The sequence below is a fragment of the Penicillium malachiteum genome (genome assembly GCF_028827825.1).
Source record: "Penicillium malachiteum strain IBT 17515 chromosome Unknown utg000002l:1.0-8849297.0:1.0-8852440.0, whole genome shotgun sequence".
NCBI lineage: Eukaryota > Fungi > Ascomycota > Eurotiomycetes > Eurotiales > Aspergillaceae > Penicillium > Penicillium malachiteum.
This window is the reverse complement of record NW_026643095.1, coordinates 7,837,267-7,854,851: the sequence shown is the minus strand read 5'-3', so window position 1 is coordinate 7,854,851 and position 17,585 is coordinate 7,837,267. Positions and strand designations below refer to the sequence as shown.

Below are 17,585 nucleotides of genomic sequence, written 5' to 3'. Positions count from 1 at the left end.
TTTGCAAGTTGTTGTATCACTTTGATATCACGCTTTGTTCCGAAAGCGCTAATTGGACAGACCAGAAGGTTTATTTTTTGTGGGATAAACCTTCGTTGATGGTTACACTACAGCCTCGATCTCCGGGGAGAAGGATGGTAGTGCCCAGTGATGCTTTCAGAATACTGGACTACCCAAGCGGAGAGTTTGACAGATCAATTCCAAGTTGATGACCTTGGGATATTGCATTTCAATTACTAGCTACTACTAGTACTCAGCACATTCGTTCTTGCTTTTGTTTTCTCGTGGTAACGGCGGTCTTTTTCAGATGTCCTTTTATTATCTGTCACATGCAGTCTCTCGGATCGTACTTCTTTTCTTTTGGTGGCTTCAACATATGCATTTCGATGAAGCGGGGCTGACTCAAGGTCAAGTTTGCATAAATTACAAAAATAGACTGTTTAATACTTTATCAAGCCACAATGACATATGGACATGCGTCCAAGCACTCAAGGTCCGGGGTTAGGAATTCTAGTAAACGCCTACCCAAATTGTATCCAAACTTCAAAAAGATAAGGGAAGACACAGGAATAAATTCTGTGCTAGCTGAATGTCGTAGAAAAAGGTATCAATCATTAGAAAAAATTAGATGTACATAATGTTCCCAGGGAATAGACAATTACATCCTTGAGATAACGCGAACGTTACCTTCAACCCAAGAAAGTATTCACACCGGTCACAATGAACAATCCACAAGAAAATTCTGGAAGAGTAACGAGCTCGAAGGTAAAAAGGAAAAAGAAATTATTCACTTATGCGAAAGCGTAAGCCAGAGCCAGGGCACCACCAAGAACCCAGCCGTTACGTGCCAGGGTTCCAGCGCCAGCAGTGGCGGGAGTAGTAACTGCCGCAGACTGGGTAGCCGAGCCTGGCACTGAGCTACCAGTAGCAGTAGGAGCGCTAGTCACCAGAGGGGTGGAGGTTGCGACGCGCGAAGAAGACTTGGGGGACTTCTTAGGAGTCCAGACCGGGGTCGAGGTGGAAGATGGGGTGAAAGTCGAAGTCGAAGTCGAAGTCGGGCTAACAGTGGTGTGGGTTGAAGTGGAAGTCGAGGTCGAAGTCGAGGTAGTGGAAGTCAACGTGGGAGTAGGGGTGGGAGTGCTGCTAGTTGTCACAGTGACGGCCATCCAGTTAAGGTTGGTACCAGTCAGGGTCTGGTGCGCGGTGGCGGTGCCGTATGTCGCGTAGCAAGAGGCGTAAGTGGTACCTGCGACATTGCAAGACAGAGATGCAGTGCTGGGGAGATCAATGTTAATATGAGTTGAAATAGTGGGGTATCTGTCTGAAGTACTTACTTTCCATCGTTGACATGGATCAGCTGGGCAGAGGTGGGAGCTGCGATCGCGGTCATACCGCTACCGGGGATTCCGCAAGCAGCGGAGGCCACAGTAGAAGGGCAAGTGACCAGGTAAGTGGTCGCATCCGCATCCTGGTGATGTGGTTAGTTTTGATGTTTGTTTATTGTTGTTGTCGTCCGAGCCATTCCGTCCGAAGTAGGTTGAGGACCAACCATACTGCGATGAAACGCGCATTCACATATCAATGCATACCTTGTTCAGAACACCAGCTTGCAGATCATGACCCTCGAAGCCAGGAAGCAGAAGATTCGCATTGTTACCCGCTGCAACGGCAGTAGCGCCGGTCAAAAGGGCGACAGTGTGGAAACGCATGGCTACAAAAGGACGAATTGAATTGTGTGTAGAGGTAAAGAATGTAGACTGTACGTGAAAATACAAGTAGAATCAACTACCGGTAGATAATGAGCGACTGAATGATTAACGAAAGACTGTAGAAAAAAAAGACCGGCAGGGTTAGACCCAGAGTGTGTGTGTACAGCGTGCAGAGTGAAGAAGCAGAGATGCCGCCGGGGGAGGCGCCAAAGCCGGGGTCTTGCGCTCACACAGAGTGAGCCCTACGCTAAGCCGCATATGGGACTATAAAGGGGCGGCTTTTTTCTTTCCCTACTTTGGTTTCTGAATTCTTAATTAACTGTGATAGGCCCGTGAACCCTGCGGGATGATGAGCATCACAGGCCATGAGTTGGTAGGAATTGCCAAGGTCCCGCCGTTTGGTTCAGGAACCCGTGTCAGGAACCAAGGCCATCAGGGTTCAAAAGGGTAAGAAAAAGTGGACATCAGGGGGTTCGTGTCCATCTATCAGCGCCACTAAGCTATAGTTGGGTTAGAGTCCCAATACAAATGAGTGAGCCCTTGGCTCAATCCAGCTCCATATGGTAAGTGCAGAGTCGCTCCTCATAAACAATGCGATCTCGGCGCAAAGTCCGGATTTCATAGTAATTTTTGATGGTCCTAGATAAATGGCAAGTTTCTATTTCAAAAGAGAATTCTAGACAGAGTAAAAGATTCAGACCTTGTTCCTGGACCCTTAGACCCTGAGACCCCTTTTTTAACGAAGTTGGAGAAAGCGCTTTCGGAAGCGGGTCATGCGTTAGCGCCACTAGATCATCGTAATTTGCGCATCCACGTTACTACCAGAATAGTCATAGTCTCTTAAAATTAACAATTTTAATCAAAGAGGTTTTCAATATTCCATAGATTCCTTTGAAATTTTTGCAAAAATGATCCACCTCTAATTAAACCCTTCAGTCTAGAACTCAAAGCCGATCCGGGGCAGCCCGAGTCCAGCTGAAATGATAAAGTGGACACAATGTTAGTGGGAAGATAAGAGCGAAAATTGGGACTCGCTTCGTGTTACTCATTTTAATACAAGGTTTCTTCTTGGCTGGCTTATACTAATACTCGGTAAGCAGCCCAGTCTTAGACTGATAATTCCACCACTGGTGCTACCTGATTCAAGATGCCGCATAGGATTCCCACCACCAATAGGATTCCATTAAACGCCGCCATGATATAGAATGGGGCGCCAGATGATATCCGGTCGAATAAAAGGCCCCCAACCTTGGTGAGCAGCAATATTCCGGCCCCGCCGTAGAGTGAGTATACTCCAGCAATAGACCCTTTCAAATGCGACAGGTGTTCTAACCGCCGATTCACCGACCCAACCAATAACGGCTGGTCCTCCTCGCCTCTCTCACTGCAATCATCCTGGACATCCGGACAATCTCTCTGCGCATCGTAGATTTTGTGGAAGTTGTCATCGTCAAGACTCACCCGTAGGATCCCATTGCTCAGCACCGCGAGGCTGCAAACAATTGCACCAATTTGACTGATACCGATGAGTCCCATGATGACAAAAACACTGAGATTACCCTCAGGACCCTTGAACTGGGGATTTGGAAGCTGGGCAAACGCAATATACCCAACCACACCCGTGAAGGCAGCCACTAGCAGTGGCACGTTGTAGCGGCGTGATTTATCCGTCAAGAACCCAAATGCTGGGGCGGCAATCAAGGCAATCAGTTGAGAGACACCTGTCAAAATTGAGGCAAGTATATATGCCTGTGGACATGATTTCTTCATATCTCTCATTCCAGATCCTGGTTCTGGTTCATGCTCCTCGTCACAGAGCCCCGAGATACGGAAATAATGATTCACCGCCAGAGGAATGAACAGGGAAATTCCCACCGAGGATGCCCGAGCAACAAATCCTCCAATGTAACCCAGACCAATACTGCGATTCTGGAATCCGAGAAGCATTGCTGTGGCCAATTGTTTCCAGTACGGGAGCCTTTTCGGCTCTATAAGTCCAGCTGGTGAATCATCCAAATGCTGCGAATTGGAGTTTCGTAAAGAGCGCCATCCTTTCTGTTCCTCTCCAGGAAGATTGCGAAGACCCAGGAAGCTAACTCCACTGATTATGATGGCTACAACAGCCACTAGGTAATAACTGCGTTGGATTGCCTCAGATGGTGAGAGACCCACTTTTGCAAATCGTGCGGGCAGAGGCAGGAAGACACCCAGGGAAACCAGGGCACCGCATCCTGCGAAGAGGCCAACAAACCCAGATAGGCGGGCGGATGGTGAAGCACTGGGTGCAGGAGAGTTTGTATTGTTATTTTGGAAACCGCAAACTCGCTCAGGTGTAATGGTCAGATCAGAAGACACGGAGGTGCGGTACGCCTCTTTATGGAGTGCCTTGCCTGTCACAGTAGGCAAGACTGCAGTCACCATGGTTGACACAGCCGAGCCTCCGAGACTGAAAAGGAGACGTCCCAGCAGGAGCTGCGGGTACACTTTCGTGGCCTGCACGAATAGAACCAATGCAAGAGCAATTATGGCATACCCAATAGTACACACCTGTTTCGTCCCTCGTCTCTCCCGGTCAGTCATCTAGATCTTGTTTGGGGCCAAATAGATATGAGTGGATCATGCTTACATGGCGAACGCCGATGCGGTCCGAGAGTACTCCCCATAGTGGACAGGCTACCAACGCCAACAATTCATCGGCGAATCCTAAAGTGCCCACCGCGTCTCCTTCTCCATCATGCAAACCGACCAAATCGGTTACCACGAAGGAGATGGAGGAATTAATGAATACTAAAAACGCGATTGAGAAGGGACAGACCGCTAACAGGTAAGTCAGGGTCTGACGCCTTGCGGCTGTAAACAACGCGGGGGATGAAGCCATCACTAAACGAACATTGCTTTGCGGGGGATTTCCAGGAGAGAAAGGAAGATCGAGAATGATCGGCGGATTCTCTCATCTTAGCTTGTGTCGCCCCGGAATGCTGTGTAGCCGGGTGGTCCTTGCAAGCTCTCACCGCCTTTTTTCACCCAAACAGGAACCACATGCAAGTCAATTCTTGCGAATAAGCTGTAAAAAAAAATGGTTTTATGGCTACTGTTGATTCGTTTGCCGATCATTGGCACCTAAAGTCTTGCATGCGCCAGGGCTGTACGGAGTACTAGAATGTCATCTGGGTGGCGTAATCTGATCCTTAACGCCCCGGGGCCATAGTGCTGTCAAGGGAACAACGTCATGGGTTCATCTATTCAAGTGCACATGTGTGAACGAGTTCTGGGAATGGACATCTGAATGAAACCTGAAACCCGACCTTCAACCTCAATGTAAACACTACCTAGGATTATTCCTATCTAGCTCATTGAATTACCGGCAGCATTCATGAATGTTCGAGGCTGCCTAATTCAGGCTTGATAGTGGGTAGGTACTATGTATGACACTCCAGCCTGAGGGCTTATGTACAGCTGACATCTGGAAGATGGATTGAAGAGTAATACTATAGGCACATGTCCAACATTGAATGTTCAAGTTCGTTCAAGTTGAAGTTTATATGGCCCATTATACTAGCTTCGAGGCTGGACCCACTTCTAATACTATTAGATCCGAGTCTTGATCATGGATTCATGATTTAATGAAAATCATGACTCCAATGGGGTTGCACCTTTTTGAAAGCATGATTTTCACTATTTTAAATAATGCCAAAATTCTAGTTTTAGTATGGTTAAAATGGAAAATAATTAACTACTCAAACTACAAGTGCTGGGAAGTACGAATACACCTCATACTGCCAGTGGGCACCTACATATAGAGTGGGATTCCTCAAGTGCTCATTTCCTACTTAACCAGCAGAATTAAATCCCATCCTCTCCCAGATGAATTTGATCAAGCAAGAGGCTCACAATCTACCATCTATTCATCCAATATTATTCTTTTATCTTATAATTTCTCATCATTGTATAGTATCATTGGTATGCACTCAACAGTCAAGGCACGTGCGAGCGGAGCTAGGCTGACGTAATATGCGGAGGCGAACCGCCCGGGGGTTTATTCTGGAAAGCTGTCCAGATCATACTATAGTCCTACTACATTCACATCGATGTCCCCCAATCCACTTCTCACTCAATTATTCCTTTTCTGATGCCCCCGCCTAGAAGTCTCAGCCTTTCGCCATGAGACTAGCCGCATATGCTGGGGTGGGTGCCTTACTCTTCACTTGTCCTACTTTAGTGATGCCTGCTGACCCTCCCATGTAGGCCTCGGTGGTCCTAGCCACCGGTGTGTTCTTAAAAGCTCTACATCAGAGATCGAATTTCTATTCAGCTTGCGTTTATCTCTCTCAAAGTAGTGCCAACCTCATGGTAAGTTACAACCACCCTGTATTCGATGCTTCGCAATGCCTTTGTCATTCAAATCATCATTTCTTCCCCGCTTCAAACCACTGACCGGACTATGCGCCAGATCCTCACGAACCTTTGTCTTCTTGCCACCGGCTTTGTGCTGTTCTGGCTACAGCGACTCCTTTACGGTCCCCTACGTCCTATAGAAACCGAACAACTCTACGAGCGAGCATGGTTCGCGGTCACGGAGACATGTCTAGCTATGACCATCTTCCGAGGTTCACTTGGAGGGTGGTTCTTGGTCATGTTCATCTCTCTGCTCGTGGGTAAAGTTTGGGGATGGATTGGAGAAGGCCGAGTGGAATACCTGGAACAGCAACCTCCTGCGAATCCGCGTCTGTTCCATACCCGTCTGGCCATCTCGCTCGTACTGTCGGTCCTATTTAACGCCTCAATGCTACAGTATTGCATCAATACAGTATACCATCAGGCGAAACCCGACATGATGGTAATGTTTGGGTTCGAGTTTGCGATTTTGACTATTCTATCCACGTCTACCACCGCTAGGTATTGCATCGCCCTAACGGAACTCTACATTACTCGCCAGCAGGTCAAGGCAAAGATGGAGGAGCGCCGAGCGGAGGTCCGGGAAGCTCGTCTGGAAGCCATCCGTGCTCATGCGCGGGCTGGCGAAGGCTCGCCGCCTACCAATCTGCCGGATGAGAATGATGTCAATGAGCTGGAGATTGATGTTCCGGGCTGGGAGGAGAAAGGCCGCTGGGTTTTCTACCTAGATCTCCTCACCGACTTCGTGAAACTGATTGTTTACCTTGTCTTTTTCGCAATCCTTCTCACATTCTACGGCTTACCCATTCACATCCTCCGCGACGTTGTGGTCACGATCCGGTCTTTCGGTCGACGAATCATGGACTTCATTCGATACCGCAACGCAACTCGTGACATGAATGAGAGATATCCAGATGCGACACCCGAAGAGGTTGGGCGAGAGGAGGTCTGTATTATCTGTCGAGAGGATATGGTCTCCGCTCAACCAGCTCCGGATGCGGGTCAGAATAACGGACAGCCAGCAGCAGCAGCCAATGCCAGGGCTGTTCCCGATCGGCTACGCCCCAAGAAGCTTCCCTGTGGTCATATTCTTCACTTCGCCTGTCTTCGGAGTTGGTTGGAGCGACAACAGAATTGCCCAACTTGTCGTCGCCCGGTAGTCGGACCGGGCAGCACACAAGGCGGTGCCAACGCAAATGCGCCTGGCAATGGCGTCGGCCAGCAGCAGAATGGTGCTGGCGGCGATCAGGGTCCTGGTCAGATCGGTGGCCAAGGAGAAGGTGTACCCAGAGCTCGGGTATACCAGTTTGGCCCCTTCCGAATTGGCTTCGGTGCTGTGCGAGGCGACCTTTTCCAGAATATGCACAATCAACTTCATCAAGGCCACGCCCCGCTTCAACCTGCACCTGATGCTAACCAACCGGGAGCACGTCAGATTGGTTTTGGTTTCGGCTTTGGCCGTCGTCCACCCGGTGCAGAGCCCATGCATAACCCGCCCACCGCAACTCATTCAAACATTGCCGATATACCCACACAGCTACGGCAAATTGAACAGCAATTAGCACGGGAGATTGAATCTTTGCGCCTCGCTTCAGAACAACTCATCGGTGTGCGCGGCCTCCAAATTGAACTTGAGCGACTTCGCCTACAACAGACCAACGGCTTTGCACAGCAAGCGGCTCCGGCTCCATCCGGTGCCTTTTCAATGCCTCAGATGCCTCAGATGCCTCTCAATATTCCTCATATTCCCAACCGTCGTCCAGTCATCATAAACCCTGGCGCAGAAGCAATTCCTGCCGGTGATCCCCGTATACCAGAGGGAATGACCATTCCTCCAGGCTGGACTCTTACTCCATGGCACCCAATCGTTCCTGGTACTGGCCCTGCGGGTCCTTCGCAAGGCCTCAGCCCAACTCCTACTACCTCGGGTCGCCCAGCATCTGTTGCGCCTTCTAACGAACCAAACACATCTCAGGGCCCTACCACTCAAGAGACCAGTCACACCGACAGCGCCGTTATTAATGAAACGAGCACATCCACAAATATCGAGGCCACGACGAGCGATGCTCTCCCGTCTCTCACAAGTCAAGCTTTGCCAAGCTGGGGCTCACAAAATACCTCGACAGAGGATCCTCGCACCGACTCTCTATCTCAGGAATGGACAGATGTGCGACCCGACCAAGTAGCCGACGCCAGCTCCTCTACCGGAGCCACAGGCTCGCCATCGACGGAGCACGATGCTCAACCGGAGTCCAAGGCCAAGGGTCGTGCGGCCACTGTGGAAGAAACAGTTGACGAAGAAGCATCTTGAACGAAACATAAAAGTTGCACTATCTCTGTCCCTCCTCCTGTACTTTTTTTGTCTATTCACGGTGATTAAATGGGTTCGGATTCTCCCCTTGTTTTGATTTCCCACCTGATCGTATTCCCCATTCGGATCAGCGTTGCATGGCGTTCTTGAGCAAAGTACCATACCCGGCTTCTAGTCTTCTTTATATCATGATGAGTTTGAATTTCTCAATATTTGTGCTCCAGAATAAATACTCCGTCCCCCTCATTTTGAACGGTTTATGAAATTTTTATTTTTTCTATTATGCGCAATTCACCTCACCATACTACTCCAGATGTCAAGTCTAGAATTGAATCCAGTTGGCAAGCAAAATTTATAAATCTACGTTTCTCAGCTGGACGATTTCATAAGACGCAAACGTATCACATTCCCACCTCCATATGCAATAATAGTAATAGTAACAAGCGAATAGAGTATTTCAATATGGTACAAGTCCCAAGACAGGAGATTCTATTAACAGTCCAAAAAGAAAAATCCCATCCACAAACGCCCTGTAGAATACATGCAAATTAAAAAAAAAATCGACGGCTGCCCAGTCTAGCCAGAGTAGCAAAATCAGGGATGATAGTGTACAGAGTGGAGCATTAAATGACCAGATACAAAGACGCAGAAAATGCATCATGTTCATGAAGTGCCCACGAATCTCAAGACGAACTCATAAACTCCAAGGGTGATGATAGCGGAGGGAATCGAGCGGACCATGTGTGGCATCAAACCACCATAGAGACCGGCCATTCCTTCCTCCTTAGCAATAAGTGAAAAGCATTGCGCGAGACCGGTATATTTGGGGACGCCGTTTTCGAGTGGTGCCTGACGAAGTCGTGTTCGGATAACCTGTAAAGAAAAAATCAGTCAGTAAATCGACTCAACTTGATTTGATTGCATTAAAATGGTTTGAGTTGAGCTTACCTCGTGGGGATACGCAAGCAAAGCAGCAGCAAACTTGGCCGAGCCCGCAGCTCCAGTAGTGCTAATCCAGCTAGTGATTTCCTTTTGCATAGCGGTATCCTTTCCATCGGGGGAACCAAGCGACTGCGCCATTGTAATTTTCAAGCGCTCATAAAGAACCAAGTGCAGAGCAGTCTCAACCGAGCCAAGATAACTAGCACTCAGTCCCTTATAGAGACCGCGAATACCTTCTTGGCGAAGAACCTGTTGCACGCAGTCGAGACTGTTCCGGTAGCGCCGAGCTCCAGTGGTTGTTTGAGCGCGATCGAGTTGCAGGCGAGTCTTTACAAGCCAGATGGGGTTTGTGGCAGTTGCAGTTGCGATACCAGCGGAGATGGCAGCTTGTGCGTGAAGGATTGTTGAGTTTTCAGGGAGGTTAAGGACTTCGGCTCCGATGCGCTTGCTATTTCCGTAGACCCAGAATTTGATGGCTGTGGCAGGGACGACACCTGCGAGACTGGGACCGAGACCGCGGAAAAATGCGCGCCATCCTTCGGCTTTGTAGATGTTGCCGATAATGCGGAGGGTTTTGTGATTTGTTTGGGGAGGAATGGAAGTTGCGGATGAGGTGGAAGATCGGGGAATGGGTTGATAGAAATCGGATTGGAGACGTGTTCGGAGGACATCAAGAGGGGACGTGACAATTGCTGTAGCAAAGCCTCCGCTCCTGTATATGGTGTTAAAAATGATTCATTTGGATGACGGGAGTCAATTGAGATCTGGATCACTTACGCGCCAGCTAGAAGATGTGACCACGGGTCATGAGCCTTCTTAGGGGCTGTCTGAGAGGTCCGCAAGGCAACACTCTCCTGAGAAGATTGAGCATGTATCTTGGGACTTTGCTGCATCATGACAGCGCATTCTTTGGTGATTAAGAAACTTGAAGATCAATTGAAGTTTTGACAAATTTCCGGGGATAAGTTCGGGGCCGCAAGTTTTCACGCTATCACGTGAGATAACAAATCCCTGATAAACGCCACCGCCACATTTGGACTAGATTGTCCAGGAACCAAACAGTTTAATGTCTAGACTCTGGGGTCAATGTATTTATTTGCTGTGATTTTTAGAAATACATTATTTCAAGTTTCTGAATCTTTGAAATCTAAGCTGAGTTCAACCTGGAGTTGTATAGTAAGTGAGTCATGATTCACATGGGACTACTAACTAGTACTACGTAGTAAGATGACTCGGAATATATTTGGGACGGAAGACAGCCCTCACTCATACGGTGGTCATTTCTCAGAATAACAACAAAAAAACTTGAAATCATTCAAATTTTTTCTAAAGCTACCAGGATAGGTTGATATTGAAATTATCTGTACATATTAAATTATTTATCTCAAAGAATGTTCTAACATAAGAAATGAAACTAAGCTGCCTAAGCTGTATGGAAATTCCTTGGACCTGTCATTTTTCAAATTTCTGAAAAAATCCTTCACGGCAAATGTTTCTTCCCTTTATTTCTCAGCATCCATATATTTACTATATCGATGCACTTCAATGCCTTGAGTCCCTTGATCGGAAATGTGCTCTTCCATGTGTGGCTTCGGAATAATGAAAGTATCGCATGTGAGGGTCTCAGATGTGCTTGTCGAGTTCACTGTAGCTGTCATGTCTCCATCCTTCGAGGTCAAACGACCCCTGCTTGAGCCTCGGCTAGATCCTCGACTGGATCGAATCTGAGACCAGAAATTGCCTCCATCAAATTTGAATAATGGCCTCAGGTTGGGGAGACAGGCTCCGATGATGCCGACAGCCGCCTCGAGACAGGTCCACATGGCGGTGGGGGCTTGGTTATCTGCAAGATGTAAGGGACTGGCTAGTACAAACATGGGAAGGAATCTGATAAATCACTTACAAGTAATGTCTGGTCCTGACTTAGTGAGCTGAATTGCCACCCATAATCGGACAATATCGAAGACCAAAGTTCTAGAAACTTTTGTTAGCATGTTCTTGACAAGTCATATCTATGATGCCCAACGTACAATCCACCAATGAGGAAGACTCCAGAAAGAAGCATTTTCTGGGATTTTGGAATGGGCAGACCAATCACGACCTTGATAGGCATAATGAGAATGACAAGGTCTGTGATGATGTTTGGGATTTGCATGCCATAGTAGAAGTTGGCTGTGTCGATGCAGGAGCCCTCGATGGACCGATTCCAGAATTTGTTGATGGGAATACAGTTCAATGTCGCCGCGACCATGATGCTAACTGCCCATAACACAACAATCGAAGCAACGACATTGACTGCTAGAATCATGTGCTTCACAGCAAACAGACGTTTGTAGAGTGCCAGGACGGAAAGCTTGACGAAGGCCACACATGTAGTGTATACAAAGGGATTCGACCATCCGATCTAGATAGACTCGACATTAACAAGTGCACATATGCGTTTCAGCTTGCTACGCCAAATGCATACCTTGAAATAGACAACTAGATTTTTCTCCGGAATAGTGTCCATGTGGGACCCCAGACCGTTGAAGAGGACTAATTGTCCGTTAGCACTAGCTGCAGAATGTCCCGGGTAATTCCAAATACTCACGAATTGTAACTCCGATAGAACAACCATATTTGAACAGCTAAACAGATTGAAACGTGAATTAGCTCTCCACTACAAGCCGTTGACCCACTGTCGAAGGTTCAAATGTTCATGTAGAAGGTGCATTGCATACCAGAGCAATAAGGATCAAGTAATCATCCAGGAACAACCTGTTCCCAGTCAATTTTCGTGCCCAGATTCGCAAGCCGACTGCAACTGTAGGCAATAAGAAGGAGAAGACGAGAGAGATTTTGACAGCTCTTTGCAATTCCTCATTGGGATGATTGAAATCGCCTTCCGTTCCCGTGGAAGTCTGATTAGAAGACATGACGGGTAGGGCTGATAGGGCTTTGCAAGGACTTGAAGAAAGTGGCAAAAAGAGACGAAGGAAGGTTTGATGATTTGGAATAATGGGGCAGGGTGGTGGCCGTTATTATACTCAAGTGCTACTACAGGTTCCAGAAGTTAGGACTTTTGTATAGGGATAACGCCAACACACCCATAGGTAGATCCACCCAGATATGTCATATGGGGCAAAGTTTATTGATAGATCAAAGGAGGTGTCAGGGAGAGTATACACCAATCACAAAACATTATGACAGATGGGGTACGAGACGGCCCCGCCGAGAGGATGGTAAAATATCAATAAAAGCCATGGACGTTGATAGTGCCGCGCATAGATCTCAAGGGATGCACGGCGAGTGAGGATCGACGATTTCAAAAGTTATCATGCTCTCCAGAAACCATGGTTCAGAGTGCATTGACTGCATCAAAAAGGTTCAATCTTGTCTCAATGCCTTGCTATCACAGACAAAGAAGCTTTCGGGATAGGTCATCTCTTACGGTTGTATCTCGCAGATTGCCCTTCGACATATCAGAAACGACTAGCTGACGTGCATTTCTTGGAGAGTTGATGCATTACCCACAGTATTAGTTGCTTTTGGCAATGCATTGGACACAACTTCTCATCTTCACCGGAGAAAGCAATTAGAATCCACTTGGGTAGCTAATCCTGTTCGGAGTTCCTGACCGATGGCAAATTCGGGAAAAAAGATTTAGAAACGAACTACCTAGGATAACTGGGATTCTTTATTTAAAGTCAGTTTGTAAGATCATTTGAAAGTTCGAATGAAGATGCAAGGGTACTCAATCTTGGAAATGTTATTCAAAGGTTATTCGGGGGCATTTCTTTCAGATCCCGGTGCGGGGTGTTACCAGTGATGCTCCGTAGATGCAGCCGAACACGAATCATGGAGTTGATATATCACATCTAACCTTAGAAAAGTGTCAACAATCCTTTTGCGGGTCAACGGCATAGAAGAGGCTCCACATAGACACATTAATGGATCTCGTTTAGGAGAAAAAAATTGATGTGTACTCTGTATGCAGCCCTGAGTAAAAATTTGGCCAATTCCACGTGATATCAATGTACATTACTCTAATGCAAACCTTCAAATTGAGCCTTGTAGATTTAATCATATCCACTTATGAGGCAATTTCCCGTCTGTTCCCCTCATTGAGATTGGTTTCTGCTGGTGGCAAGTGATTTTTGTCTTCCGGCTTCTTCCCAGTTTTGGTTTGTCTTGCAGTGAGAGCTGAAGATTGACGGCTCGGAGGGTCCACCCCCTGCTCTTTCATCTACATATGATGGACACTTGAGTGATTTCAGATGTACTTTGTATATGTAACATTTCAATGTTGATTGGGATCCATTTGCCCCTCCTGGACCTGGCATTACTACTCTACCTTCAAGTTAATCTGTCGCTTTGTGCAATCATCACAACTTACTATTGGGTCTCTTTGCAGGTTTTCTCTTATCAACACATTGTACTCTCAACTGTCTGCCAAGGTTGCATATTTGGTCAAATCGGAAATTATTGTCCTGCTGTGCTACGGTCAGAATTGGTATCATTATGTAAATTGCATTGACCGGGAATCTAGGATCTTCGTGTACAGCCTCAGAAGCTTGGGGCAAATGCCGATATTACCCCTTCCCCTGAAGCCCAGTATCAATATTGAATCCTTTGGATGATGTGCTTCAAGTTCCAAGGCTCTGGAGTCTTCAAGCTGCTCGAGTTTGCCCCTTAACATGATACATGTACCTTCCCCTCAGTGCTGCATCCAAGTTGCTCTAACTTGCACAGTGAGTAGTACGCGTTCCAGCTCCACCGCCACTGATAATGTACATCAACCATTTCAGATCAGTTCGAACAAAAATTATGCATGTTTGAAGGCTTTTCTTTTTCTTTTCTTGAGCTTGACTGTAATTTCCGAGCTCAAGCTTCTTATGGTTGGAATTGGCGTTGCTGCGGCCCCAGACTTGGTGAGGAATTCAAGCTTCAAGATTGCAACAGTGCACTGGCACTTGAGGAGATACAGGACGTCTGGAAGAATTTCAACATTCAAATGTTGCAATACTTATATGCCCCAAGTTTGTTTGATTCATTTTGATGTAGTATTATTCATTTTTGCCTCCGCTTTGCTCGATCTTATCAAGCCTGTGAGATGCTGAGAACTGGTATCAGACCTCAGAGCTATACCGTGAGATTATATCTGAACCATTCAAAATTTTCAAGGTCAGATCTTTGAAAACAACAATGATGAGAATTGCCCCAATTCTGATCAGTTATGGGTGTGTTTGAAGCAACCATTTTTCTTGTGGATTGTAACGCTATCGGATGCATCGATGCATAAATCCATGATGTATATCATTGGACCAAAAGGGTTGTTCACGTGACTTCCGAATCCACAGCACAGGTTTGCACTGTCTGCTGTTTCTTCAAACCACGCAAACATCTATCATCTCGTCGCGTTGCGCTCTTATCAGCTACACGCCTCAGGCTTGAAACACTCGCACTACTGTTACCTAACTCATTGTTCTACCTTTTAAAGCTGAGTGACTTGGGGATTTATTTTTTCGTCCTTGACCGCGCGCTCTGCGACATTGCAGACTCGCGGCGGACAGCGATCATCCTCAGATAAAGCTACCTGCGGAGCTCCACCAGTCGAATTTCATTCCCAAAAACAGCAGCAATTTTGGGACTATTAGTGCAGTTGCGTGAGATATCGCTGTGACATTGCGACGAAACACGCGCAGGAAGCCCGAGCTTGCTCTCAAATACTCGCGTCGTCCCAAGAAGAATTCCGAGTCCCGCTAAGCTTCGCGCCGAAGTGAACAATGTCCGCCTCGAACTCCAACCAACATCCCCCCACCTCTCTCAATGACCACCCACCACAATCAAATGCGAACGCCCACATCGATCCGAATAATAGCTACACAGCAAACGATAACCAGCTCGCTGGCTTAGTGGAAGCTGCAACCGCCGCGGCCGATCAAGACCAGGATTTGTCGCATTGGGCTGCCGCAGCTGCAGCAACCGCTGCAAGCCACCAGCAATTGGATGCTTATGGCGGGGATATGCATCTTGGAGAGGATGGGTTCGGCGATACAAATTTCGGTGGTGGCATAGGAAGTGGCAGGCACCTAAGGGTCCCGAATGAGCATTCTCAAGACTCAGGCCTGTCTCGCACTGTGTCGAAAAAGCGCAAAAGGAACGATGAGAATCTGGATCCTGCCTTGGCTGGACCTGGCGTGTCTGGCTCTCAGCAGCAACGCTCGCAGTCAGGTCTCAAAGGATCGCATCTCTATGCGGGCGAAAACGGGGATGTCCACCCACAATTCGTGCAGTCTTTGCATGAAGCTCGCGCTGTAGGTGTACACTCAGCTGCAGCACTGTTTCGCCAGCCCTCCACCAATAAGAAATACACTCGCCCGCCAATGTCTAAACTCTTTGCTTCGCTTGAATTGACACCGGAGAATTTCCTCCACCTTCAAGCAGCCGCTAAGGTGTTCATGCTTGATGACGATCATCCCGATCGGCGAGAATGTGTAGGTCAACGTGGTAAAGGAGATACTGAGATGGTTAAATTGCGTCTGTGGAACTGTGTCAAGCACTTCCTGGAGGCTGAGGGTCATGGCGAACGATTCTTCGGAGAGAATGCGGCGACCGACACCCCAAATCCGCGAACTTACATCTGGCCTCGCGATCAGCAGAAGATTATTTCTTTAGTTATTCCATTACTGCGAAGAATGGTTACCAATGAACGACAACGCCAATATGCGATTGAAACCCGTAGAGGTGGTGCACCGGACGACCGTCGCCGACGTCAAACAAACGAAGGTTTCCAAGACAGTTTTTCGCCTGATCAACAACTGCAAATGCATGAACAAGATAACCGAGCCAAGGGTGTGGACCAAACAATCCAATCATCATCAACTGGTCAAAACCACCAAGATCCAATAGATCCTACACAGATCATGGATCTTGGTTTAACTGACCTTCTCCTGGATGGATACACCATGGATTGGAACGACTTTGCTAAGTCCTACGAGATGTACAATCAAGGATACGAACTGGACAACCTGTGGTCCTTGTCCGGACTTCAGCAACCTCAATGGCATGGGCTGGTCGCAGCTGTGGACAGTCACTACCGTGTGGTCCACAACGGCGAATATGACTGTCCGGGCCCCTGCGAAGATGCCAATGTCAATCGCATCATTCATGCAGACTCAACCATGGGCCTTCCTTGGCGTATCGGCGGCGAACGTAACATCCCAGCACGAGATGATTTGTAAGTCTACGTACCCAACTGTTAAAGCCACCATTTACTGACCTTATCCACAGTGCGAGCAGTATTACTCGAGATGTCTCGCGCATCATTCGAGAGAACATTGCCACCAGACAGGGCGGCCCTACGACACACGTATCAGCCCCAGACCACCAATTCCACCATCAGCCATTTGTTCCTATCGCACCCTCAACAAACATCTCCAACAACCAAACATATGTCCGCATTAATATCCTCCAGAAAGGAAAACGCATCCTTCCTCGATTCGATATCCCAGCTGCGCAGTGCCCCAATACCGAAAGGCTAAAACAAGCTATTATGCGCCGCTACCCAACCCAAATCCCAGGCCTCTCCTTCCTGCAGGATCCCGACAACGTTGATCCCGTTACTCAACAGGCACGAGATGCTGCGAGTTCCTACTGGAGAACCAGAGTTTTACTTCCCGAGGGACTTGTCACCATTCATAATGAAAAAGAATGGACAATTGCCCTCCTGTCTGCTGATACTGTAGACTGGATGGATGGGGAACTGAAGGTACTCGTGGAGGTCGATTCGAACAGTTCGCAGTAGACTCTGCGCTTTTGCACTATCGCAGTTTACCCCTTGGCTGCTCTTTTTTTTTATTTTCAATTCGTGGTCTCCATGGATGGCACTGATGTATTATTAGCAACTCCTTCGAGAGTTTTTGATGACGATGGCGGCGCAATGTTCTTTTCGATTTGCTTTCTCATACCCTCTTGTGTTGTTTGTTACTGTACCGACGGACTTATTGTCAGCGCAGATTAGTAAAATGTGAAAAATTTGAATCATTAATTGTGGCATGGCAGTCTTAGTATCTACTATCTGATGCTGGTATCAAAACTTGGAGTTCATGCGCAGTGCCCGGGTGCTAGTAGAATCAGTATGGCATCCATGGATCGATCTCGATTGATCTCGCCTACTCCAGATGTCGTCGGTAACGCTGCCTATCTTTTAGACTAAAGCCTGAGGAACATTCAAGTTAGGACTTCAA

At 47.5% G+C, this 17,585-nt stretch overlaps 6 protein-coding genes across 6 annotated transcripts; 2 read left to right on the top strand and 4 right to left on the bottom strand.

Moving 5' to 3' along the window:
• Positions 1–791: 791 nt before the first annotated feature.
• Positions 792–1,709, bottom strand: N7483_005923 (putative GPI anchored glycoprotein; the record flags this gene model as incomplete). The annotated part of the gene is made up of 3 exons (XM_057089360.1): positions 792–1,275; positions 1,335–1,468; positions 1,590–1,709. The coding sequence occupies 3 exons, from the start codon at positions 1,707–1,709 to the stop codon at positions 792–794; spliced, it is 738 nt and encodes a 245-aa protein (XP_056949189.1).
• Positions 1,710–2,816: 1,107 nt separating this feature from the next.
• N7483_005922 (putative MFS transporter) lies at positions 2,817–4,587 on the bottom strand (the record flags this gene model as incomplete). The annotated part of the gene is made up of 2 exons (XM_057089359.1): positions 2,817–4,289; positions 4,336–4,587. The coding sequence occupies 2 exons, from the start codon at positions 4,585–4,587 to the stop codon at positions 2,817–2,819; spliced, it is 1,725 nt and encodes a 574-aa protein (XP_056949188.1).
• Positions 4,588–5,870: 1,283 nt separating this feature from the next.
• On the top strand, positions 5,871–8,415 carry hrdA (E3 ubiquitin-protein ligase HRD1; the record flags this gene model as incomplete). The annotated part of the gene is made up of 3 exons (XM_057089358.1): positions 5,871–5,894; positions 5,955–6,059; positions 6,160–8,415. 3 exons carry the CDS (start codon positions 5,871–5,873, stop codon positions 8,413–8,415), a joined length of 2,385 nt encoding a protein of 794 aa, XP_056949187.1.
• A 663-nt stretch (positions 8,416–9,078) lies between these two features.
• N7483_005920 (putative mitochondrial carrier protein (Rim2)) lies at positions 9,079–10,250 on the bottom strand (the record flags this gene model as incomplete). The annotated part of the gene is made up of 3 exons (XM_057089357.1): positions 9,079–9,288; positions 9,364–10,069; positions 10,135–10,250. The coding sequence occupies 3 exons, from the start codon at positions 10,248–10,250 to the stop codon at positions 9,079–9,081; spliced, it is 1,032 nt and encodes a 343-aa protein (XP_056949186.1).
• A 609-nt stretch (positions 10,251–10,859) lies between these two features.
• On the bottom strand, positions 10,860–12,272 carry N7483_005919 (putative integral membrane protein Pth11-like; the record flags this gene model as incomplete). The annotated part of the gene is made up of 6 exons (XM_057089356.1): positions 10,860–11,200; positions 11,261–11,331; positions 11,388–11,761; positions 11,825–11,892; positions 11,948–11,984; positions 12,078–12,272. 6 exons carry the CDS (start codon positions 12,270–12,272, stop codon positions 10,860–10,862), a joined length of 1,086 nt encoding a protein of 361 aa, XP_056949185.1.
• A 2,850-nt stretch (positions 12,273–15,122) lies between these two features.
• On the top strand, positions 15,123–17,143 carry N7483_005918 (uncharacterized protein; the record flags this gene model as incomplete). Its single annotated transcript, XM_057089355.1, has 2 exons — positions 15,123–16,576; positions 16,630–17,143. 2 exons carry the CDS (start codon positions 15,123–15,125, stop codon positions 17,141–17,143), a joined length of 1,968 nt encoding a protein of 655 aa, XP_056949184.1.
• Positions 17,144–17,585: the final 442 nt, after the last annotated feature.